Source organism: Neolamprologus multifasciatus, chromosome 20 (genome assembly GCF_963576455.1).
Source record: "Neolamprologus multifasciatus chromosome 20, fNeoMul1.2, whole genome shotgun sequence".
NCBI classification, from domain to species: Eukaryota; Metazoa; Chordata; class Actinopteri; order Cichliformes; family Cichlidae; genus Neolamprologus; species Neolamprologus multifasciatus.
In genome coordinates, this window is record NC_140458.1 from 17966613 (window position 1) to 17991819 (window position 25207).

Here is a 25207-nt window from a genome sequence, read left to right on the forward strand (position 1 = left end):
TCACAAAAACTTAAGTGTGATCACCATAATGTAAGAGATTTGTGGCTCAGTCAGAGCACACACAGGTTCGTGCAGATAAAGGGACAATGAGGAAGGTTTCTGCCAGACAAATACATTAGATTTAGAGAGCAAAAAGGCCATTACAAAGCAGCAAACATATTTGAAGGAACACCTGTGCATCATTGGTTGCTATCGGTATAAAAGGAGAGTAACTCATGGTATGGCCCCCATTCTTCCCTGACCTCAATCCTTGAGAACTTTTGGAGCATCCTCAAACAAAAACATATGAGGGTGGGAGGCAGTTCACATTCAAACAGCAGGTCTGGGAGGCTATTCTGACATCCTGCAAAGACATTCAAGCAGAAACTCTCCAAAAACTCACAAGTTCCATGGATGCATGAACTGTGAAACTGCTATCAAATAAGGGGCCCTATGTTAATATGTTACTTGACCTGTTAAGATGTTTTTGATTGAAATAGATTTTGATTTCAGTAAATATGATCTCCTAATGCTGCAAATTCCGAATGACCATATTCAATTCTCTACAATCTTTAAAATGTTTTGAAACTCTGTGTGCATAATAATTTGGAACAGTGCATTTTAGTTTTTTTATTTTTGAAAGACATACTGTTTTCATTGGGAGGTTTGTTGAGTAACATTTGAATTATACTCTAATGGTTGATGACTCAAAAATTATGCTGACTGTCATTTGAATCAACTATTCAGGAAAATCAGAGAAAAATATCATTTGCATAATAATTTGGAACGTGCTGTATAGGTGTTTTCCATCAAGCCATGAAACTACTCTTTGGTTAATTGTCCAGTTTCTTTTGAGTCTGTAAAAACTTGAGTACTGTATCAAAAAGGCCTAAAACTCTTGCAAATTATTTTAGAAATTACTCCAATTTAAGCTTAAAGTGTACACTTCAATGACAGCACCTTAAATTGTTACAGCATACAGAAACAAAATGACAAAATTGTATCTGACAGCCTTACATTGCTATTCGTAGAGCAATGTAGCCTGCATCAATGATAAACAGACTATATTTTCATACAGGATCTCTTAATTATTGAATCCATATGCATTCAGCATAAGGCCTGATAACTTTTAGCAGGCTACGTGACATACCTTTAGGTCGACTTTGGTGTTGACAGGCTCTCTTTTGTCCTTCTCACTGCTGTCTGGCTCATAGAGAGGCTCTCCTGGCGCGGGTTGGGGTGTCACAGGCACCTTGACTGCATGATTATTGGCAGTAGAGCCAACACCAAAAAAGTCCAGAATAACCACCCAGGTCTGTAGCGTGATCAAAACGTCCAGGCAGTTAAAGTCAACGTCCACACTTCGGCCTACGCTCCCATAACGCGTTCTGAACTCTGGATGGTTCTGGTCAACCAGCTGTACACTGATATGGACTAATGACTCATCAAAATCTGGTGGTGGGTTAGGAGAGGGTGTGTGGTGGTTCGGAGAAGGAGGAGGAGTGCTGGGACAGTCCGGGCCCCTCTTGGATTTGCGACTGCTAGATGAAGGGTTGCTCGGATGCCTCTGGTACAGCTGGAAGACATTCTGAGCCTCCTCCATGTGAGCGGGCAGTGAACGAGGCATGACTGGGTACAGAGCATTAGATGCTGACGGACAGCTTTGAGAAAGGTACTCCTTTGGACTAAAGGTGGAAGGTTTGGGAGCTCCACGCGACACCATCAAATGTTTGTACTTGGACTCGGGATTCTGCTCCAAAAGGTCTTCCATGAGCAGGGAACGAAGAGCCAGCTGGATTTCCAGTAAATGAGGGTGATCCTTGGTAAAGTCTCCCTCCAAATCTTGGAAGCGCAAACTGACTAAGCCCTGGGACCCCTGTGTTAGATCAGCACTGAGATGAACCTGCAATTCTGCCACATGTAAGGTGACTTTTAGCTGAGTGAACGAGGAAGAGTCAATTGTATGTTTGTTTGACTGTAGAGGCAAAGGAGATGAAAGTGACATGTGAGAGAAGCTGAAGTGAGGAGGGTCCCTTGCAAACATTCCTCCCTGTGGGTCGGGAAAGCGGTGAGGTTTGGTGCAGGAAGGTGTTGGTGGTGGGGGTGTGGGCGGCTGGCTCGGTGTAACATGTTGCTCTTCAGTCAGGGACAAATTGTCCAGTGTCTGGAGGACTTGTTCATACACAGGCTTGCACAGGAACACCTGTCACCAGAATGAAATGTTAAAGCAATTAATCCAGCAGTAAGACTTGCACAGCCATCGCATGTTATATCTGACTTCATCTCAAGCAGAAGATGGTGCAGCTGTGTTGGAATAAAGTATTCTCAAAAGGGAAAGGTGAAGCCAGTCAAGCTAGTCTTGGTGTAACCATGTGATGTTGTGATAAGCCAAAAAAAAGAGAGGTAGTTACATCTAAACAAAAACTGTGGTTTTTAAATTATTGCTTTTAATTACGAAAGTCTTACTTCCTAACTTTTTACAAGTATATTTTAGGAAGATTAATCCAAAATACTCTCCACCTTTCCACCTCTAAAAAATATAAATGATGCAGATGTGCCACAAACTACAGTTGCACGAGTGGCTGGCAGCTGAATTCCATTTTTATTTTAAAATGCACAACTCTACAGCAGCGTGTTACAGCCTACAATAAAAAATGTTTTTTGTCTCTATGTATAGTTTTCTCTATATTAAAAACATGCATAGACTGTGAATTTTGTAACTCATTTGTTTGGGGAATCTGGTGTCTACGACAGAGTATTATGGCCACATTAAGAAAAAAAAACAAATACAGATCATTTTGAGAATAAAGTTGAAATTCTATTTTGAGAAAAAACTCAAAATGTGGAGATTACAGTTGTTTCTAGGCAAACTTCCACTTTCACTTTAATTTTAAAATGATCAATACTATATTTGTTTCTTATTGTGGTCATAATACTGCTTCATAGATGTCTACAGCTTTTAGCTCAGGTCTCTGAACTAGACCTTTAGACCAACATTTTCTGTGTTGGTGCACCTTTTGTATATGATAAATTACATGACTTACTACATGTTACAGACCAGCTCAGAAACTAATGGAGGAAATCAAGGTATCTGTGTTATTTTTGTAATCTTGTTTATACATTTAGTTTAAATATAGTTTACACTTCTCACACATTAATATTCAGTAATTGTCAGACTACTTTTCTTTTATAGAAATACAGGTTTTTCCAACTATAAGGAATTCAAAATGTTCTACTTCATGGTTCTTTGTTCAGTATTGATGTGAAGGACTCTTTACAGAAACATCTACTGACAGTAGTTTAAAGAAAGAAAGGCAAAGTACAGGTTTGAATTGTTGTAAGGACAGCATTTATGTTAAAAAGTGAAATTGGGCCCAGCTCTGTTGTAATACTGATGTGCAAGCACTTTTGTGCTTTCCTTAATGTACTATGTGATCTGTAAAGGCAAAAACCACCAGCCTGTGTTTTCAATTTATGTGTTTAGAAGTAACCAGTCCTTCATTCATGAATAGTGACTTATATTCAGAATGCATATATAGTTGTGTTATATACCTTAACAGGATTAACAAATTTGCCCTCAATTCTCAGTAGTCCTGTGCTCTTGAAGGATTCCTCTGTGGTGAGGAGAGTAAACTGTGCATCTCCATCAACAGGAACTTTCTCCAGGGTGAACTGTATAGTGGTGTCTTTCAGTATATGGAAAGCTAATGAAAGAAAGAAATTATATGAACATACTTGCATTACCATGGAGAGAATCTGCCACCCGAAATACAACTATCCTAGAAATTTTAAGCGTGCTCACCTTTTCCCTCATTTAAGGATTCAAAGAAGTCATGACGTGTGAACTGTGGTCCATCCTGAGTGTTGCTCCTGTTGCGAGTTGGTGACACGCTGCCAGCATTAACCCCCTTGCCTAGCCTCTTCACAACTAAATTACTCATATTGAGTGAATAGAGGCAAATGTCCTTCACCAACACCTGCAACCTTTCTTTTTCTGAGTATTGCCCAGCAACAAAATTCTGGATTGTTATGCTTCCCAGGTGACCAACCAAGAGTTCCGGGTGACCAGGTTTACGGGGAATGGACACAACTGGTGATTCAATGCTAATGTTGAGGGTCAGTTTTACTAAGAATGTATCTAAAGTGGATTCAGGTTCCTCCATGGGAACGTCCTCTTCATCCTCAAACGGATAGGCCCAGCTCTGACTCAAAGATCGCATTTTCCGTGACGGCGTCTCAAAGAGTGACACCATCCCACTATACTCTGCTGTTTTGTTGGCTAGAACTGTTGACACTTTCGTGGCAGCTCTTTTCAACATGGAGCGGAAATTGTCTTCTACTTCATTGGCTGATAGACTGAGTTCCTTTAAGAACTTAGCTGAGTGGTTGTAGTGCAATGATGCCATTTGAAGTTTCAAAGAACACTCTCCTTGGGATTTCTCCATAAGGCGGAAATTCAAAGCTTCTGCAGGAGAACGTTCTCCTGTATCGGGAAGGAATGTTAATCCATCAAGACTTGGGGAGCAGTCTTCAACACTACCGATGCTGACCACAAACTGGCTTCGGCCTCCCTCCTGGGTTAGGTCCACCAGCTGCATGCATCCAAGTGAACCGTTAATGTCCAACCGGCTACCCATGGACACATTGACCTTGGTACCAGTAATGCTGGCAGTGGCAATCTTCAAACCTTTCTTCTCAGTACCTAAAACAGTGCTGGTAGACTCTGTACGGAGGAGAAGCAGGTTGAGGCGATGGATCTCCACAGTCAGTTCTTTGTTCTGGTCATAGGTGGACTGATATATCCCATCTTGTTCCTCACCACAGTCCTGTTCTGTATGTTGTTGTGCTTTATCATGTTGCACTGGTGACGTCCAGGTGCCTTCTTCTTTGGGGAAAGACTTCTGCAGGAACTTGAGCAGTTCTACCATAGTCTCAGGGTTGAGAATGATATCCAGGTTATTGACCTGCATGCTTGTAACCTGAAGGGAGCTTTCCAAATTCATGGAGGGGCAGTCTGAGCTGACAAACTGGTACTCAAGCTTAATCAGGGCTTCTTGGTCTTTGAAAAAGGAACTGAAGGGGGAGAGTCCATCTGAGGGCAGGTGAGAAGTCTGCTCAGTATAGCTTTGCTGATGTGGAGGAGAACTGCCATTAGCTGAAACAGGAGACGATGGCTGGCTTTCTCTTAGGCTGCCTGTGGGTATGTCAAAACTGAGATGCTTATGAGAAGCAACAAGGAGGTCAAAGTCTGAGCCGTAAGTTTGTAGGGTGTCCACCAGCAGAAGACCATGGACAGTTAAAGCAACTTCTGCATCATATGGTCGCTTGACAAAATGAGCATTTGTGCCAAACACTTTAAGAACAGATATGTACCGCCCATCACTCTCTACACCAAGCTGCATGTAGTTAATGTTGAATTCAGCTAACAGTAGACGGGATTCCACCAAGACCTCACGTGTATGCTGCTCCAATGTCATCACGCTCTGAGTAAGATTTTTGGCTGAACCCTGCAGCTTCCATGAGCTCTCTTCTCTTTGAAATATCTTTTCATGGCGGAGGGTAAGAGGATCAGAAGGTCTGACAGTCTGACTCTTCTCTTGGCCTTTGTTTCCTTCATTTACAGCTGGACTGTTTAGTCTAGCCAGACAACTCCTAAGAGCAGTCATCTTCTCAAGGTTCATATGGATCTTGAGGTCTGGTAGGGTTCCTGACAGCACAGCACCGGGGAGCTGGGGGTCAGATGTGTAGCGCAGTCTCTGCTCAAGCTGCAAGAGCACATTGAATTTCTCCACCACGTGTGTAGGCCCTACCTCACTCTCCTGAAGATGCTTCCAGTTGTCTTTATAGCGACCGACCATTATCTGGAGGTCTTTAAAGGACAAGGAGTATTTTTCATAAAGCTTTTGTCTGTAGGCCTGAGTACCTTCCAGAGACCTGAAGCTTGTAAACTCAGGGTATTTCACCTGTGCTTTCAAAGGCACATCGAGTTCAGGTGGGGGAGATTCTGGTGGGGTTGCAAGAGGAGTCTGGTACTCATCATCACTTATGTTTTCTCTTTCTGGCTGAGTAGCCATTGAGTTGGACTTATTGTCATCTTGAAAAACAATGGATACAATAGCAGGGGTAAGTGAGATATCACTCTTAACAGTGGGAAAAAGAACAAAGACACTGAGGCATATTAGTGAAATGGCTGATTTACCTTGAGAGTTTGTCAGTAGAATCCTGCCTAAATCAACAACAACAAGCATTGGGTCTCCTGACTGGAAGTCATCAGGAAAAATCACCTGGGGTGCAGAGATGTCCAATTTCATTGTCCAGCGCTTACTGTTCTCCTACGAATCAGACATGAGTAAGATTTAATGGTGATTTAACTTTTTCATACCACCATGAGCAACATGAGGCAATTGTTGTTGTGATTTGGCACTATATAAATAAAACTGAATTGACTGAAAAATATAATTGAATTCAGAGAATGTTTCTTACAATGAACTCTCCCACAAGCAGCTGATCGATGGTTTGTCGGATTTCTGCCTTGGTCTGCATTTTCAGCTTGTTGTACTGCCTCCTTGCAGCTTCTGTCACTCTCAGCTCCAGTTCTGACTGATACCCAAAACCTGGGTTTGAAAGGCATTTATTTAAACAGTAAACTGTTTTTAAACAGTCTCAATTCAGTCAACTCTGCTTGTAATTGCGTATCACATGACCACTCACGCAGAACACATTTCTGGTCTCAGTGCTTGCAAAACATGCTACAGAGGAAAACCAGCAAGGTATAAAATCCACTTTAAATATACTTACCCGAGGTGTGAATTCTTCCCTTATAAAAGAATTCAATCACTTCTTTTATTGCTTGTGGGTTGTAGATTATGTTCAGTGGACTAGTGTTTACTTCCAGTCTTCTCTCAAACTTGCACCTCACAGGGTTACGCTCGTAAATCATCTCAAACACTGGGCATGATACGCATTCCACATTGCATCCTGACAGAAACATAACAAACAAAGTGTTCTCAAGTGCTTTATGTTAAAAAAGAAAATAGTCACTCAAATCTGGTAGTATGCAATAAAAGCACAATTCCATTACACAGCAGTGGGTGATAAGTTTCATCACAGCAGGTGTCTTTCTGAAAGTGCTGCAACTACCGTAAGTTTAAGAATACAATTCCTCTACTGTTATTTTCTTCACTGCCATGAGCCAACACAGAACAGAACAGCAACCTGAACTCTGCTCTCACATGTAGGCTGATTATCTCAGCTTTACATCTTCACTGCATATGATTCTGGATACTGTGTAGAGGAGAACAACCCTAGGTTTCTCTCTGCACGGTAGCCATGCTCACAAAAAAATAAGAGCTCCGTTGAACCAATCCATCCTTTAAATCTTAACTAGCAACCTTAAATAGTAACAGCTTTATGAATTTATCCACAAACAAAATTTTGCTCTTTAGAGAAGAAGTTACTCATAACCATCTCACAGACGACGTTCAATTCAGTTCAATTTTATTTATATGGCACCAAATCAAAACAACAGCCGCCTTGAGGTGCTTAACATTGTAATTTAAAGAGATTAGTTAAATTAATACAACCAAATGCTTTGGTTACAGTGAGGAGGAAAATCTCCCTTTTAACAGGAAGAAACCTCCAGAACCAGCCTCGGGGAGGGGCAGCCATCTGCCATGATCGGTTGGGGCGATGAATGACAGGACAAAGACACACTCTGAAAGAGAGCCAGAGATTAATAATAATTAATGCAGAGTGGTGTATAAACACAGTGAGTGAAAAAGGTGAATGAAGAAGAAACACTCAATGCATTGTGGGAATCCCTCAGCATTTCCCTCGGGATAAGTATCATCAATCAATCAATCCATCATCCTTGACCTATTGCAGTGTAACTAAGAGGGGGTTCAGGGTCACTTGATCCAGTTCTAACTATACACTTTATCAAAGTAGAAGACAAATATGATTCAAACCACTATAGCACAGTTCCTGTAATACCTACAGTATACTCTAATAAGCACAACGATGAATCCACACATAGATACTATATTCTGTACTGAAACCTGACTGAAACTCAAATAAACCTTTCCTCTGCAGATGATCGGGAAGGTTGGAGATTGGAATGTAATTAGCCAAGAGAGAAGGGTAAGTGATGGGTGTTTTAGTAACAGTTTAAATACTGCCAGCTTGAAGATCTTTGGTACATTTGGTACACAGCGGATTAATCGAAATAGGTTGATCATATTTAAGATTGAAACATTAATTAATAGTAGGACTTCTAGGAAGAAGACTGCAAAAGACTGTGACGAAGTTCATGAAATCATTACTAGTTAAGGTTAAAGGAATGCTTGGCACAACAGAGCTTTGACCTTTTGTCAACCTGGCTACAGTGCTGAAGAGGAACCTAGGGTTGCTTTTATTTTCTTCAATTAGTGATGAAAAGTAAGACATTCTACCTTTACAAAGGGCTTTTTTAATAAAAGCAGCAAACTATTTTTCCGGACTAAATTATGAGATGGTCTAAATTAATCCACTGGCAAAACACAAATATCGACACACTGAATTTAAAAACTTCCCCCAACCATTTGTGCACAATTTAGTACTCACCCACATACAGCATGGCCACAAGCTCAGCGAACCAATTATTTTATTCTGTTTCCATAAAACTTTACTTCATAACTGTAATAGGTCATTAACATTAACACAAAACAAAAATCTTACCAGAAGTAGTGCTGGACTGGCTCGATGACTGGTTAGCAGCAACAACAACGTTCCCCTATAACATGTAACAGCAAAATATAATTAACTGTGTGTTTGAGGAACTGCAATTCACTTTTTCAATATTTTTATGTGATGAACTCCCTGCTCTGCCATCACTGCTTACCGTTTTGGGCGACACCAGGACAGGAAAGATGGTGCCCTGAGTGGTTAAGTCTCGAAGGAACAAACTTCCCAGCTTTACAGACAATAAGGAGGACTCTGAGCGAGGGAGAGACTCCACCATCACTTTCACCCCTGTGGAAACAGTTACAGTCATTTGGATTTTAACAGACGTGCACAGGTTTTGAGTTTATTATATTTTCCCATCAGTCTATGGGAAAATAGCTGTAGGTAGATTAAACTACAGCTAGATTGTGAACATCAGTCACTTGTTGGAACAAAGACTTTGATGGCATCAGTCATGTGACTCTTAACTGGCTGGTTTCTTATGTCTCTAACAGGTCCTTATCTGTAAGGCTAGGACATTAATGTTTTACGTGAGATTACCATTTCAACTAAAATATTTTAGGGGGACTTGAATTTGTTCACCCAGGGTACCCCCCTCTCTTGATATTCAATGCAGACTGTATTCAACTATGTTTCCATCATGCATCCTGCAGGTGAATGAAGCCACAAAACAAGTGAACAAACATGTTACAGTTTATCAGAGGTGCTGGGTCCATTTAGGGTTGATTAACTGCCCGAGTGGGAGAAGTTGAAAAATTACAATCATTGAGAGAGTATTAATGGTTCTCCAATAAATCTAACCAAAGCACAGCCTCCTCAATCCAACTCTTCCACACACAGCAGATTAGACGTGCAAATACTCTGGTTTTTCATTTGAGATGCTTGAGTTTAGACATTTAAAAGACAATTCCTGCTTTGATATACCAGAGAATTCCAGCTGTATGACTCCACTCTCATGCAGCGTGTCTCTGCACTTGTCCTGGTGGAAGAGGGTGACTCCACCCTTCTCCAGTAAGAACTCCAACCGGGCAAACAGATGATCTCGCCTGGTGAAAGTGTTCAAAGTGTGAGAGTCCTCCAAGGGGTCGAACAAGTCTTCTGTTTCTGCTGGAAAAATATTAAACGTTTACATTATTTTAAACAGAAGATTGCTTCACAAGACATGTGTGCACTACCACAACTAGAGTTTACAAACAGATGAAAAATAGATGCAAAACTGTTCGCAGCTGGCATTTGTCAAAGGTACCGCGATCGCCTAGCTCACCAAGAATATTCCAAGAGGATGGACTTTGCAGGAGTTCTTGTGGCCTATCTGGATCCTGGGACTCTCCATACCAGCCCCCCCAGCCTGGGAACCACGATTGTAGGTACTGGATCATTCCTGAACTTCCGCTCTTTGGAACAGATGTTGTAGATGAACACGTCTGGGGCTCACTGCTGGGCTCACGTGCATTCTGACAGAGGTGACACGGAAATAAGATGACTGGAACGTTCACAACGATCAATGACCGTCTGAGGAGTGATGGCTGCATTTCTTGTAGGCTGACTAGTTTAAGGGTGGGGGTGATTAATGACAACACAATATCTGAAAGGCATTTATGTAAGGCTGGGAAATGACACAATAATGTGTTTTTTGTTTAAAATGAATAAAACCTGAGAATACCTCTGCGATTACTTCCTGCTTTCGAAACCACTCATGGACAACTTCTCTGAGAAGCTGCAGCTCTTCAAACGTCTGCTCCTCCTCAACCCGCTCCAGCTCACTCTAGATGAAAAAGTCCAGGGAAATGTTCTCAGAAGAATATAATCTTGAAAGATCAGTACAGTACAAATTAACTGCCTTCCTATCCATGCACTTGGACAGACAACAAGAGTGAATCTAAGAAGATAATGAGGTTAATGTGTTTTAGCTGGAAACAAATCCAACAATTTCACTTTTCATGCCATCACTGTTCAGCTAAGCAGGATTTTATACAAAAATATCTTTCTTATCTATAGAAAATGGTACAGATGTGGGCAACAGGAGTATCTGTTAAGGGATCTAGCCATCATTCAAAAATACTCAACACTGTGTACTTTTGGCAGTTTTTATTAGTAAAAGATTTTTTCCTTTTATATTAGCAACATGTTATACTGAATACTTATTATTCATCTCGTCTTTCTCTTACTGAAGTACCTCTTCCTGAGGACTCAGTGGAACTCCTTTGAGTCTTCTGAAGTAGAGGCTGGTGTAAGTTAGGGAGTCCCGGGCGCGCTGCAGGGCAAAGTCCCAACTGCCTCGCCGCCGTTGCTCTTTTATGTCACTCAGGTTGGCTTGGATGGCAAACATCCACCACTGTCGGCAGCTGCATGATTTCAAAGGTTTATTAAACAACAACCCGAGTATTAAAATACAGTACAGCATGTTATCATGTCTGCTGGTAAAGGAAAAAACAGACATTATTTTGACCCGTAGTAGAGTGGGGAGAATGTGACTGAACACTTGGGTTACTGACTGTTCTGAGCAGCAGGGTTACGGTAGCTGAACTCAGGAGAGACTTTAGAGTGTGGAAAACTAATCCGAGGAAATAAAGAGAAAATTCCATGGCCAAATAGTTTCAGGTCTGAGCAGCAGAGCTGAGGAGAGGCAGCTGCAGACTGAGGCGGAGCAGAGTGGATGCTGGGTCAGAGGCTGGAAGTTTGGTGATCAGTGTTTGTGTTTGTGTGTGTCTGCATGTAGCTACGGGCCAGGCAGATACACAGTAAACCACAGGTGGAGAAAAGAACTTGTAGGCATTCGCGTGCTGTGGGGGCAAATTTGATTTGAGTGTACACCTTCAAGATATACCTTCAAATCAAGCTATCAAGGATCACATCTATGTTTTATCATCGAACAAAGTGTCCTTCACCAAAGAAGCAAAACATGAAAGAAAGGGACAACGTGACCAGCATAGGGATAAAGTAATCCGATTAAAAAGGTTCATGTTTTTGTCATAAAAAACTAATTTCACCTCCTGATTTCCTTTTCGCAAATATCAACTTTTTAAGAGAAAGTAATAGTTTATAACTCAAAAACTAAAATGTCTTTGGTTACAGTCGCTAGTGTTATGGAGTTCAATCAAGAGAGCTAAGAAAACGGAATTCAGTTGACTGCAGTCTGCAATCTACTGACATCCAGCAGTGAGATCTTCCACACTGTACCTTTAAGTGTGAACTTACTTTCCTGAAATAGGTACTTTTGGTCTCCACTTTCTGTAAAACATCTCTCTTTCCCTGCGATCCAGCTCTTTAAGGAAGGCCATGATCTGCTGGTACTGCACCTAAGAGGCAAGACACACAGACAACAAACATCATCCAAAATTCTAGCCTTGGTCTGTGAAAGCTCTAGATTAGGTTCAGTTCCTAAGGATACAAGGAATGCTTCAATGGAAAATTCATACATCCATTTTCTACTGGTGATCAGGGGTCAGATTGTGGAGCAAGTAGCCTGAGCAGAGAAGCCCAGACTTCCCTCACCTAGTCCACCTCTTCCAGCTCATCCAGTGGGACACTGAGACGTACCCAAGCCAGCCAAGAAATGCATTCTCACCAGTGAGTCCTGGGTCTGCCCTGGGGCCTCCTCCCTGTAGGACATGCCCGGAATACCTCACCTAGGAGCCGTCTAGTAGGTATCCTAGTCAGACCCCCCCCCTCCTGTCCCGGCCATGCCTAGATTTTCTGTATATAAAAACTATGAAAAATCAATGACAAAGGGCAGCCCTAGATGATCCCCTTAGTTCGAGCACATCCTCTGGTCCCTCTTCTGAAACAGGGGAACCACCTACCCAGTATGCCAATCCAGAGGTACCGCTCAAGACAACGTTGCAGAAACGTGTCAGCCAGGTCAGCCCTACAACATCCAGAGCCTTCAGGAACTTTTAGGGCAAATCTTATCCATCCCAGAGGCCCACTGTACAGTTGTTTACCTACATCAGTTATCTCAGCCCCAGTTATGGGCAGACACTGCTTCAATCATACATCCCCACAGCATGACTGTGGGATTATGGAGATCCTCAAATTATTCCTTGGGGATATGAAACCCTCACATATATAATTTTACGAAAACAGTTGTCACTGTTTTAAAAAAGAGGGCGTTAGGTTTTCATACAGACCTGTGAAAGGCGTAAAGACATAGACTCCAGCTGAACCTGGCCTTCGATTCGTGGGGTGTGTCGGGACCTCAAAGGCTCCTTGGAGGTGTTTCTTCGGAGCAGCACAGAGGCGCACACCGGCTCAAAGATGTACTGATGCTCACGGCTTTGCATACACTGGCTCATAGCATCCTGTTAGTTAGAAAAACAATTAGCCTACTCATATGGGGTATCTCTTTTGAGAAAATTTTACTTTTGATCTAGCTTTGTATAATCACAGATCATAATCCAAGAGGATTTCTAACTGGTGGACTATAAAAAGAGGGGTGACAAAGTAAAAGAAAATCATGAACCCTTGATCCTCACAGTATAACAATCAGGTGGACCTGTGATGCTGTGGGCATCATCTGGGTCCATACAGGACTATGGTCATCAGAATAAACGTCTTTTGAATGTGTTGTAATGCTATGGAAATCATAGTTATTTGATACAACCCAAACACTTTTCATCATCGTCAAAACAGCAAAAGAGTGAATGTATTTTGGAAGATTGTTGTTCATTCTATCAGCGTTTTAGTGAACTGAATTTTAAAGACAAGCCATCCAGGTGGTCTTCAGAACTGAGCTGTAACACTCCAGTGATCTGCCACCAAGTTCACCATATGACTGACCTGGATCTGGTTAATGGGCAGCTTTCCCAGCATTTCACACTCAGTGTCCCAGTAGATACTGAAGTCTTCGATCTCCAACTGCTTTTGTCTGAAGAGCTTCTGGACCTGCAAAAGAAAACCACCACTAACCTCAAACCCAAAGACCAAACCAAGTCCTTAATCAATAAAAGGAGCAGTTTACCCTCTAACCTCTTTTGTAAATGTGATGCACATCTGATATTAACTGACTGATTGACTGATGTCATTTTAGGGCATGTTTAGGCATAGCTGACAGATTAACAGACTGATGGCTCTTAATGGAAGTGTTTGATAATGCTTCTAATTTTCCAGAGAAAAAAATGAATAGGCACACAGAATCTCTTTTTGTGATACTCTACTGCTCATCAGTAATACTTAATACTTAAATAGTTAACAGTATTTAGTGCTTTCCAGGGAAATTTTGCATTAATGTAACACAGCATTAAGGAGGATGACTTGTGATTAGGCATCTGCACGTCTAGTTGACTAGCCGACTAATTGTCACTGTTGTCACTGGTCAGTAACAGACATAATAGTCTTTTAATCTAATAGTTCAAATTTGAATTGATACCCAATGCCGGTAAATTATTGTCCTAAATATTAGGCAGACATCTGCCACGAGATGGCACACTGTTGTTGAACAATGGCATAAATCTGTTAATCTAGGCCTGATGTTTTTGCTAACCCTATTAGACTGAGATCACGGATACACCCGGAAATTAACTTTCTCCAAAAGGTGGATTAGGAGTTCAGCAGGGTTTCAGAGTAGAGCCACTACTCATCCTGGATCGAAATGAGACACCTAAGGCCGTCACCTCCCGGGTAAGGTGCTTCGGCCAGGTATGTCCTACCGGGAGGAGGTCCAGGGGTAGACCCGGGACAAGATGGAGAGATTACATCTATCAGCCGGCCTGCGAATAGCTCGACGTTTCCCTGGATAAGCTGGAGGAGGTGGCGAGAGAAATGTCTGGGCTTTCCTGCTGCCATGCGGCCCGACTTCAGATAAGCGGAAGAAAATAGTTGGATGATTTATTGATTTATTATTTTAGATTTTAACCTTCACTGAAGTGGTTGTCATGAATTTTCAAACCGCATGAATCATAATGCACGGCATAATGCTCCACTCTTTTCAGTCGCAATTTAATTGATCACATTTTAGTAATACCAAGTGATATCTTTTATAGTAACATGTTGGTTTATTTTAATTGTTTTTCGTCTGCTACTTAACGGTGCAACACCTCACATCGTGCATTATCAACATTACGCTATGTGTAATGTTGCCACCAACATGATTTATTATTAAGAATGTCCTTAATAGTTTAAAATGCATTTGTTATTAGTTTTTGACATTTTCCATTAAACGGTTCTCAGATGTAACTGAGTATATATAATAATGCAGTAATATCTTAGTGTTTCTTAGTTTCAGACTAGTCGCCAGGAACATCCCTGTGTAATGACTGCCCATTTCATGAAAGAGGCTGAGAATGATCAGAACAAGAATAGATGACATATTAATCCATATCAGTTAAACTTTCTAATACAAATATATATATATTTACACTATAAGCTAAAGACCCTACAATAATACAGAGAAAACCCCAACTATGGGGTGATAACCTTATATGAAAAAGCACTTGGTGACAGTGGGAAGGAGAAACTTCCTTTTATCAGGAAGAAACCTCCACCAGAACTAGGCTCAGACAAAGACAGCCATCTGTCATGACTGGTTCGGGTGAGTTGGTTATGGTGCTGTAGGAAGATGAGAAGAACATTTTATGGTAATGTTTTTTTTGTTGTTCTTGTTTTCAGACAAACACAGGTAATTTCCTTCTTGTCTTCTCAATTTAAATTCTAGTTCTCATTCATTGCTACAGCTGCTGTTTGTAACCGGAAAATGTCATGATGGCTGCCAGTCCAAACTGAGAGTAGCAATAGTATGAGATGCAATAACTTTACAGGTCTGGGCTAAGCTATAAAGTGAAAATGTCAATACATAAATCAGTATGCAATGGAAGAACTTGTTTACAATGATGCACACACAGTGTTTTTTAACTGCTTTGATCAGAAAATCTTTATGTAGCACTAACTAGTCTTACAAGAAGAACAGAAAACAAATGGACTACTGTATCATCTGTTCTCATGAATATAACAAATGATTGGATTTTATGAAATCAACTAACACTTACCAATTCCCTGGAAGGGTTCTGAGCACATATATTTTTGATGCAAACACCAAAGGAAAAGTGCTTCTCTGGGTTGGAAAAGTCATCCTCAAATCGTAGATGCACATTTTGGATCTTCAGCTAGACATATAAAAAAAAAACATAATTTAGTCACAGTTCAGTCTGTAACTCAAGGTCAGACAATGAGAACTACCTTAGTACCAAAGAGTTAAGCTAACTTTTGAATGAAGCAAACCAGCTGTGTCGTTGTTCATAGATGAAGAAATTCAAAGTCTGCAGTAAATGTGACCCTGAGAGAATTGTGCCTGATGTGTGTATTCTGTGTAGTTTGTAACCCATTCATTCACATGTCAGGTGTTCTCAACAGGCCAAAATGACCCTCTGGTCACCGTCTGCTCCTTGTTCAAAAAAGATCACAAGCTGACTGCACACGCATGCACGTTTCTATTTTCAGAGACTTTTCAGGGAGATTTCTTTTAAAAGCTGCTTCATGGAAGAGAGGAGGTTATTTATTTATTTTTAACTGCTGAAGACAAAACCACCGCTGAGATCTGCTGTGAGGGCAAAACATAAAATGGACCAAATTCTGTTTATCCGTTGGGCTGTTTGTAATAATTATTTATATTATTATTTGTTTTTGATATAATCTCAACTGGTACCTCATGTCTTACCTCAATATTTTCCACAATTCTGGTGACTAATGAGGCAGTCACAGAGTACCAGTACGACTCTCCTGTCTGTTCACACTCATTCTGAAAGAGCCAAAGACATACGAAAAATACATTAAAGATAACTGTGCTTAGTAGAAAAGCCAGACATTATAAAATCACTGCACGAGATAAAAGCAATTCCTGTGAATTCTGGATGGACAGACGGACAGACAACTTGCCATGTCATGAGCTCGTCTGGACATAAGACAGAAAATAATTTTATCACAATCAAAAATAATAGTTAGGTGACGTAACCTTAAATTGTTTAGACGAGAACTGATGCAGTGGCCTGCATCTACAATTTACAACGGTGTTTTCACTGTGTGGCAAAGTTCACTAGTAACCAGACAATTAAATGGCAAGACGAACTTATTGTTACATTGTTATTTTTTATTTCCACCATTTCTGGGGAAAAACAAAACACTTTTGATCTACTTACTTTGAATTTGTCCTCGAGAGCTTTGAGGAGGCGTTTTTTGCGTTCTCTCTCCTCGTCTATGTCCCTCTCCCTATCATACTCCTGCAGCTGGGCAGGGCCAACAATCAGGTTGAGCTGGGACATGGAGATGACCCATGGGTCACTGTGAGGCCGGTAGAAAGGGATCTGGAGCGTGATCTTTCCAATGAAGCCTAGTAAAAGAAACACAACAAGTACTTTTTTAAATACTGCAGATATTAATTCATGTCTGTTAATCATGCATTGCAAGGCTTGAAATGGCTTTTAAACTCCCTACTGAGTAATCACTCAGTAACACAAAAAGAACCCGACACATAAGGCACTGCAGTGCTGCGGAAGTTTATTTTGTTGCACTTTGTTCACCACAGCTTTTCCCCCTATTTGAGAAGGTCCGACGGAAAGCCATGATTGGACGATGGAGACCAGCAATGCTGGTTAGCCTCCCCTGACACCACCCCTGAACCCACTGCTCCAACCATCCCCAGCTGAGCCAGAAACCACAACCCACCAAAGACTCCTTACAGCATTTGTGCTTATTCCACTTGACTTGGGGTGGCTGTAGCTCAGGTGGCAGAGCGGATCAGCCACTAACCAGAAGGTCGGTGGTTCAATCCCAGGCTGCTCCAGTCTGCATGCCAAATATCCTTGGGCAAGATACTAACCCCATGTTGCTCTCCGATGCATCCATCGGAGTGTGAATGTGTATGAATGTTAGCTACTTAGCACTTAAGTTTAGAAGTGCTTGTGTGAATGGGTGTGATTGGGTGAATGAATTAGCTGTATAAAGCGCTTTGAGTGCTCGGACAGAATAGAAAAGCGCTATATAAGAACCAGTCCATTTACCATTTACCATTTACTGCAGCAACACCTTTCAAAAATAGTTGCAACAAAAATTATTCACACTGTGTTGTACAACCTCTTCTTTTACCAAAATGCTGGAATATTTTGAAACTGAAGAGAGTAATTGCTGCAGTTTTGAATCCAAAAGGTATCCTTTCTCATATTTTTTGCCGCCACCCTTTAAAGCCTGAATCATGAAATAACTGCAAACTGGAAAAATGGAGACTTAGTGGGGCTGCATTTTGATGCTATGTCATCTTAAATCGGTCATGTGATTTGGATTTGTTGGCGTGTCTGTTGTCCCCAGAGGGTTAAAGGAGCTTCACAAGTTACTAAGCATCAAGTCTATTCGAACCAGCGTCTACCATCTGCTGAGGCATTGGTGGAGCAGCTGAATAACACCTTGAAGTTCATGCTTTGTAGGTTCATTCACAGGGATGAACGCAATTAGAATCCTGGTTAGACTCTCCCCAGGGCTCCACAGGATTTTCTCCCTTTGAGTTACTGTTCGCTCAGAGTGTTGGATCTGGTTAAAGAAAACTGGGAGAGGGGCACAGGACGGAAGGAGGGCACAGGACGGAAGTGACGGGTAAGGTAAGCGACGGGTAAGGTAAGCGACCCATGTTGTAGGTGACGTCAGACGCCGGAGATTTGGCGGAAAAAACAAAGCGAATGGTAGCGTAGAGTTTAACAAAGTTTCCTTAAGCTTCAGTACTGCCAAATAAACTAACCAACTGTCATATAACTAACAACATCTGTCTTATCATCTCTAACACCCTGGAGGACAACGGGGAGAGTTTAGACGCTCTCCAAGAATACATCGAACGCTGCTTCCAAGATTTAGTAATGAAGAAGGCCCAGAGTGCATCTTCCCCGGCTAAAACCGAGACGCCGTCATCGAAGAGATGTCGTCCGGCAGACTCCCCCGGCACAACATCGCCTGCCGGCAAAGACATCGCAGATATCCTGGAGTCAATCGACAAGCGATTGTCCAGTTTCGATGCGAGGCTGTCCCTGGTGGAGATTCTACACCGGGAATTTAAATCTCTGAGAGAATCCCTGGAATTCAGCCAGCAGCAGGTGGAAACGCTTGCCGCTGAAAATGCCACGCTACGGGAGTCGGTCAAATCTCTCGCCGATAACGTGACCCAGCTAAACACTGAAAATAAAAAAATAAAAGAGTCCGTTATCGATCTACAAGCCCGTAGCATGAGAGACAATCTTGTTTTTTCTGGTATTCCAGAATCTACCGGAGAGGACGCGGAGGCAACGGTGAAAAGCTTCATTAAAATCCACCTGAAGCTGCCGGAGGACACCGTAAAGAACATCGCCTTCGACAGAGTGCATCGCTTGGGGGGCGTGAGGTCGCGGACCGGGAGACCACGTCCTATTGTGGCCAAATTTGGTCAATTTAAACAGAAGGAACAGGTGAAGAGTCGCGGCAGGGAACTGAAAGGAACGGACTTCAGCGTGAACGACCAGTTCCCCAAAGAGATCCTGGAACGACGCAAGGTCCTGTTCCCAGTCCGACGTAGCTTCATGCAGAAAGGCTCCCGCGCTGTCATCGCCGTGGACCGGCTCTACGTGGACGGACAGCTCTACCGCGACCCCGGCACCACACCGTGGTTATATTGACTGCACTCCAGATAAGAACCCGCTACACTCTTTTCTTATTCATTCACACTTTCTCCTTTAACATGGGTTGAACCTAGTAATATCAGTATGATGTCATAGCAGATATAACACCGTCACCCTCCGTCATTACTTTAATTGGAATGTTTCCGTTTCTTTTCTTTTTTTTGTTGTCGCTCACACTTTATGTGGTTTCTTTCTTTCTCTTGTCTTTCACTGCTGTGATCACCTACTTCCCCACTCACCTACAAACAACACCCTCTATTTCTCCATATATTTGCACCACGATCACGCAAACACACACGCTCAACGGCAGCACATTTACAACAGCCTCACAGCAAGCACAGACTTACAGGACACATACGCAAGCCACGCTTGTTCATATTAGTGAATAGTCACACACATAGTCAGACTTATGGAGCCTATCACCACACTTTTTTCTCTTTCTATTTACAAACAAGTGATGTTTCCACATTTTCTCCACCCGTCTAAACGGAACACCCAGCTTACATCATTAGACATACACACACAATTATGGGCATGCTGAGGTTTGTCACATGGAATGTAAATGGGGCTGGCACCAGAGGAAAGAGGTTAAAGATATTTAACCAGCTTAAAAAACTACAGGCAGATGTTGTTTTATTACAAGAAACTCACAGACCTGTTACAGGTTTAAACGAACTTAAAACACCTGAGTTTCCTAATGTGTTTGCAGCTTGTTATAATTCTAGACAAAGAGGAGTAGCAATTTTAATACATAAAAATGTTAATTTTACAGTACTTGATACAGTTATGGATCCAGAGGGTAGATTTCTAATTATTAAACTATCAATATTGAACAAAAAACTATGTATTGTAAGTATATATGGTCCAAATGTTGATGAACCCTCATTCTTCCACGGATTTTTTAGTGCACTCTCTGAACACCTTGATTGCACACTCATTCTTGGAGGCGACCTCAACCTTGGACTAAATGAAGAAATGGATAGGCTCAACACAACAGGAACTCAGCGCAATTGGCAATCCACAAATATAATCAAACAGTATATGAGCGACTATGGCCTTTGCGATGCATGGCGCTCCCTTCACCCCAACAGTAAGGAATATACTTTCTTCTCACATGTTCATCACTCCTACTCTCGTCTGGATTATTTTTTGGTCAGCAGCTCACTGCTGAGTGACATTTCAGACACTGAGATTCACCCTATAGCTGTCAGCGATCATGCTCCTGTATCTTTAACACTAATACACAAGAATAATACTACGCCAAGTAAAAACTGGAGATTTAACACATCACTACTTAAAGATGAAGACTTTATTAAATATTTTAAAAAGGAATGGACTTCATATTTAGACTTTAATGACACTCCCGGAACATCTGCTTCTGTTCTATGGGAAGCAGGAAAAGCTGTGATGAGAGGTAAAATAATTTCTTTCTCATCACACAAAAAGAAAGAAGAAAACAAAAATATTCAGGAATTAGAAAAAACCATCAAATCCTTAGAAGAAGCCTACGCGTTCCACCAAGATCAAGAAATAATGAACAAAATATGCAAAACAAAACTAGAATTAAATGAAATTATTAATAGAAAAACACAATTCCTTGTACAAAGACTTCGCTTGCAGAATTTTGAACACAGTAACAAACCAGGTCGATTTCTAGCAAACCAGTTAAAAATAAATAAAGAAAAAACAACTATATGTGCCACTAAAGATTTATCAGGGAACACAATATATGACCCTGGAAGAATAAACAAGATTTTTAGGGATTTCTATGAAACTTTATATTCACCACAAATAAACCCGTCTAAAAATGAAATTGATTTGTTTCTTGACAACGTAACTCTTCCAAAATTACTAGACAGTCAAGCAATGGCACTGGATTCGCCACTGACGCCAGGTGAACTCCAGGAAGCCCTGATAAGTATGCCCATTAATAAAGCTCCAGGTCCAGACGGCTTTCCTGCAGAATTCTACAAAGAATTCTGGACAATTTTGGCACCAGTATTCCATGGAATGTTGCAGGAAATCAAGAAAAATGGCAGACTACCACCAAATATGAATTCTGCTAACATTAGTCTCCTGCTAAAACCAGGAAAAGACCCTTTATTTCCCTCAAGTTATCGTCCAATATCCCTTATAAATGTAGACCTTAAAATAATCTGCAAAGCTCTCTCAAAGAGATTAGAGAAAATAACCCCCCTCTTAATTCATCCTGACCAAACTGGTTTCATAAAAGGTCGGCACTCCTCAACAAATACTCGTAGATTTCTTAATTTAATAGACTACTCATACAATAAAAACATTGAAACCATAATATTATCTCTAGATGCAGAAAAAGCATTTGACAGAGTTAACTGGAAATTTTTATTTGCAACTTTACACAAATTTGGTTTTGGAAACTCTTTCATAAATTGGATAAGAATATTATACAATTCCCCAACAGCTCGTATCAGAACAAATGACCAGACATCCTCCAGCTTTTGTCTCCTGAGGGGCACCAGACAGGGATGCCCACTCTCCCCTTCACTTTTTGCAATTTTTATCGAACCTCTAGCAGCAGCACTTAGACAGGCTACAACAATTAAGGGCATAAAATGTAATAACGTAGAACATAAAATCAGTCTCTATGCAGATGATGTGTTGCTTTTTCTGCAAAACTCACAAATCAACCTCTCTGAGGTAATTACTCTAATAAACTGGTTTTCAAGAGTTTCAGACTATTCAATTAACTGGCCAAAATCTACAGTTCTTCCCATTAACTGCTCCTTCCACAATTCATCTTCTGCCCCACTACAATCTGGAAATATTAAATATTTAGGTATTATTGTTTCTCCTAAGCTTTCAGACTTAATTAAATTAAACCACATCCCACTTCTAAAGAAAGTAGAAGGCGATCTGACTAGATGGAAATCTCTACCCATATCACTCATGGGAAGGGTCGCCACTATAAAAATGATGATCTTGCCAAAAATAAATTACTTATTTTTAATGATCCCTAACAAACCATCACAAGATTGGTTCAGATCTCTGGATTCACATATTTCTAAATTCCTTTGGAAAGATAAACCCCCGCGCATCAGCTTAAAAACGCTACAAAGAACCAAGGATAGAGGAGGACTAGATCTGCCTAATTTTCACCAATACTTCTTAGCCAACAGGCTTCAGTTCATCTCAGAATGGTTAAAATGTACCCTCTTAGATGAGCCCTGGCTAGATGTTGAACAGGCACTATGCAATGATCTAGAGATTTCAGACCTACCATTTATTAGCTCAAACATCAAAAGACATGAATGCTTTAAAAGCATCAACATCAGCTTTTCTCTGTCAGCATGGTGGGAGTTTCTAAAAATAACGGAGTCTTCATTAATCCCATGCAAACATACACCTATCTGGAATAACCCTGACATATTACAAAACAAAAATATGATTAATTTCCCAGAATGGAGTTGTAAAGGAATTAAATACTTAGAACATATATTAGAGGGAACAGAATTTATTCCATTTGACAGACTAGTTACACAATATGGGATCAACAAGAAAAGATTTTTAGAATATCAACAAATTAAATCCATAGTAAAAAAGAAATTTATCCTCAGTCAAGTTGAATTACAAACACCACCAAGTGTGGTTCAATTTCTTACTCTTAAATCCCCCAAACTATTATCTAAAATATACAGAACACTTTCTAAAATAGATGAATCAATATCCCTTCCTATTGCAAAGTGGGAAGCAGATTTATCAGTCAGCTTAGACCAAAACGTCTGGTCTCAGATTTGCTTAAAAACCTTTAAATTTATTAAAAATCCCAATCTGCAATTAATACAATACAAAATACTGCATAGAGTGCACTATACAGGTCATCGAATGTTTAAGATGGGCTTTACATCCGCCAACAACTGCTCACACTGTCAAGGCAATACACCAGACAGTTACATCCACGCTCTTTGGTTCTGTCCACCAGTGCAGAAGTTTTGGCACGAGATATGTGAGGACTTATCAAAGTGTCTGAAATGTAAAATTCCAACCTCCCCTTTAGTATGCTTGTTGGGAAATTTGGATGATGTCACTACAGAAATTAATACAGTCCACATGGTTTTTATTGCCCTATGCATCGCCAAGAAAACGGTCCTCATGAACTGGAAAAATAAAAATAATCTTAATTCTAGCCAATACAGAAACTATCTAATAGATCACATTAGTCTCGATATAGCCTCTGCCACCACATTAGATCAATCCCTCTGGGCTCCTTTGATCGGCTCCATCACCTAGCGGGGGTGGGGGGTCGTGGTTTGGTCCCGCCTTGGCTATTGTGGTTGATGTGGAGGTTGGGATGGGCTTAGGGCACCTGGAGGACCCCTAGAGACGTTATCCCTGGAGGGCTTAACCCGGGGGTTGTGTTCATAACCTGGTTAGTGGCTCTGGTCGCTCTCAGAGGTTGTTCTCCTCGTGGCCGCGTGCAGCGGGGCTGGAGGATGGTCTGTGCTGGCGGACGTAGGTTACTGGCCTGGTGGCCTGGCTGCCCCTGAGTGGATCCGGGGCGGGCGTGGGGGTTTGGGGTTCGGGGGTGCTTCGCCTCCGTGCTGGGGCTCTGGCTGGGCCTTGGGGGCTTCGGTCCTCGTCGGTGTGTCGCCGAGGTTGTGGGCGGGTGGGTGCACGGGGGCTCAGCCCTGGCGCAGGGGGCCTCTTGTGCATCGGCCTAACCGGGGGGCTCTTGAACTGGCAGGGAGGTTGTTCCATCTTTGCAGGAGTCCACTCTGCAGGTGGGGGAGAGACATAGGAGAGGTGGAGAATAAACTTAACCTGGGTGTCTGTGTCTTGTGTAGTCTGGGAGATGATTGAATGTTGGGGTGGGTACAGTTTCCTCTGCGGTGGGGTGGAGTGGGCTGCCCCGGGTCCTGTGGGGCTTGGCGGTGTTGCTGCCGTAGGCCCCGGTCTGGATGGGCCTGGGCTCCCTTGCCTTGGTGGATACCAGAGGACGGGGGTGCATATTGGGGTCAGCGGGGAGCTGGCCCTAGGGAGGGACACCCTCCCCTCCCTTCTTTTCCTCCCCATCCCCGGCTGCCTCCCTCTTCACGCTCCACCACACCCACCCACACAGGTAGGGCTTTGGGGTGCGGGTGTGTCACCAGGGTGCAGGGGAGACATTCCCCCCCCCCTGTCCTCTTCTGGCCACCTGTGCCTCAATTTTATCTCACAACTTAGACATCCACATTACTTACACTCTCATAACACACACATATATATATATATAGGGCCTTGAGGGTGGGCACGTTAACGGCGTCCAGTAGACGGTCTGTGTATTCAAACCTGCCTCTGGCGCCGGTGCCCACCTCTCAATTTTAAATCCATGTAGACATTGAGGGTTCTCGGGAGGGGCCGTGCTAACACCTGCTGCTCTCTGGCAGCAGCACCATGCTCTCCCTTGTTTTAAATACACTTTAGAGCAACACGCAGCAACACTACACTTGAGCGGGAGGAGGGAGGTATGGGGTCTTAACACACCCCTGTTCTCTGCTAGCCATCGGGGCGGGGGGGCTGGGAAGAGATGCTGGCTGTCCGATTGGCCTCCCTGCTGCTGCGGAGCCTGGGGCGGTCTGCTTGCCTCCACCCCGGAGGGAAGGGTAACATCTCTTGGGTCTGGGTGCTGTTTCCATCTCTGGGGGTGAGGATACCTGGACCCGGGATATAGAGTATGTTTGGGGAGTGTGATTGTGTGTACATGTCCATTTACGTTTATTCCTGCGTTGGGTGAGTGCTGAGTGTTTGTATATGTGTGCATGAGGGTGGGAATGCATGTCTGTGTCTGTGTGTGCCTGTTTGTCTGTGTCTATATGTCAGGTCGGGTCTTAGACTTCACCTCTCTGGGAACTCCAAGGCCCTCCAAA

At 42.1% G+C, this 25207-nt stretch overlaps 1 protein-coding gene across 4 annotated transcripts in view; it reads right to left on the reverse strand.

Annotated features, from left to right (window-relative positions):
• Positions 1-25207, reverse strand: part of vps13d (vacuolar protein sorting 13 homolog D) — a 78954-nt gene that overhangs the window by 49324 nt on the left and 4423 nt on the right. For 3 of the 4 annotated variants that reach the window (XM_085145113.1, XM_085145109.1, XM_085145110.1), the window contains 18 exons: positions 16830-17020; positions 16352-16432; positions 15684-15800; positions 13480-13584; positions 12831-13001; positions 11899-11999; positions 10877-11045; positions 10364-10465; positions 9965-10154; positions 9625-9807; positions 8858-8988; positions 8695-8749; positions 6778-6957; positions 6463-6593; positions 6179-6311; positions 3782-6073; positions 3532-3683; positions 1130-2182 (listed from right to left, as the gene is read on the reverse strand). In XM_085145113.1, coding sequence (XP_085001239.1) covers positions 1130-2182; positions 3532-3683; positions 3782-6073; positions 6179-6311; positions 6463-6593; positions 6778-6957; positions 8695-8749; positions 8858-8988; positions 9625-9807; positions 9965-10154; positions 10364-10465; positions 10877-11045; positions 11899-11999; positions 12831-13001; positions 13480-13584; positions 15684-15800; positions 16352-16432; positions 16830-17020 — 5537 coding nt within the window. The remainder of the gene's footprint in view (positions 1-1129; positions 2183-3531; positions 3684-3781; positions 6074-6178; positions 6312-6462; positions 6594-6777; positions 6958-8694; positions 8750-8857; positions 8989-9624; positions 9808-9964; positions 10155-10363; positions 10466-10876; positions 11046-11898; positions 12000-12830; positions 13002-13479; positions 13585-15683; positions 15801-16351; positions 16433-16829; positions 17021-25207) is intronic. The other variant, XM_085145111.1, reaches the window with a different exon arrangement.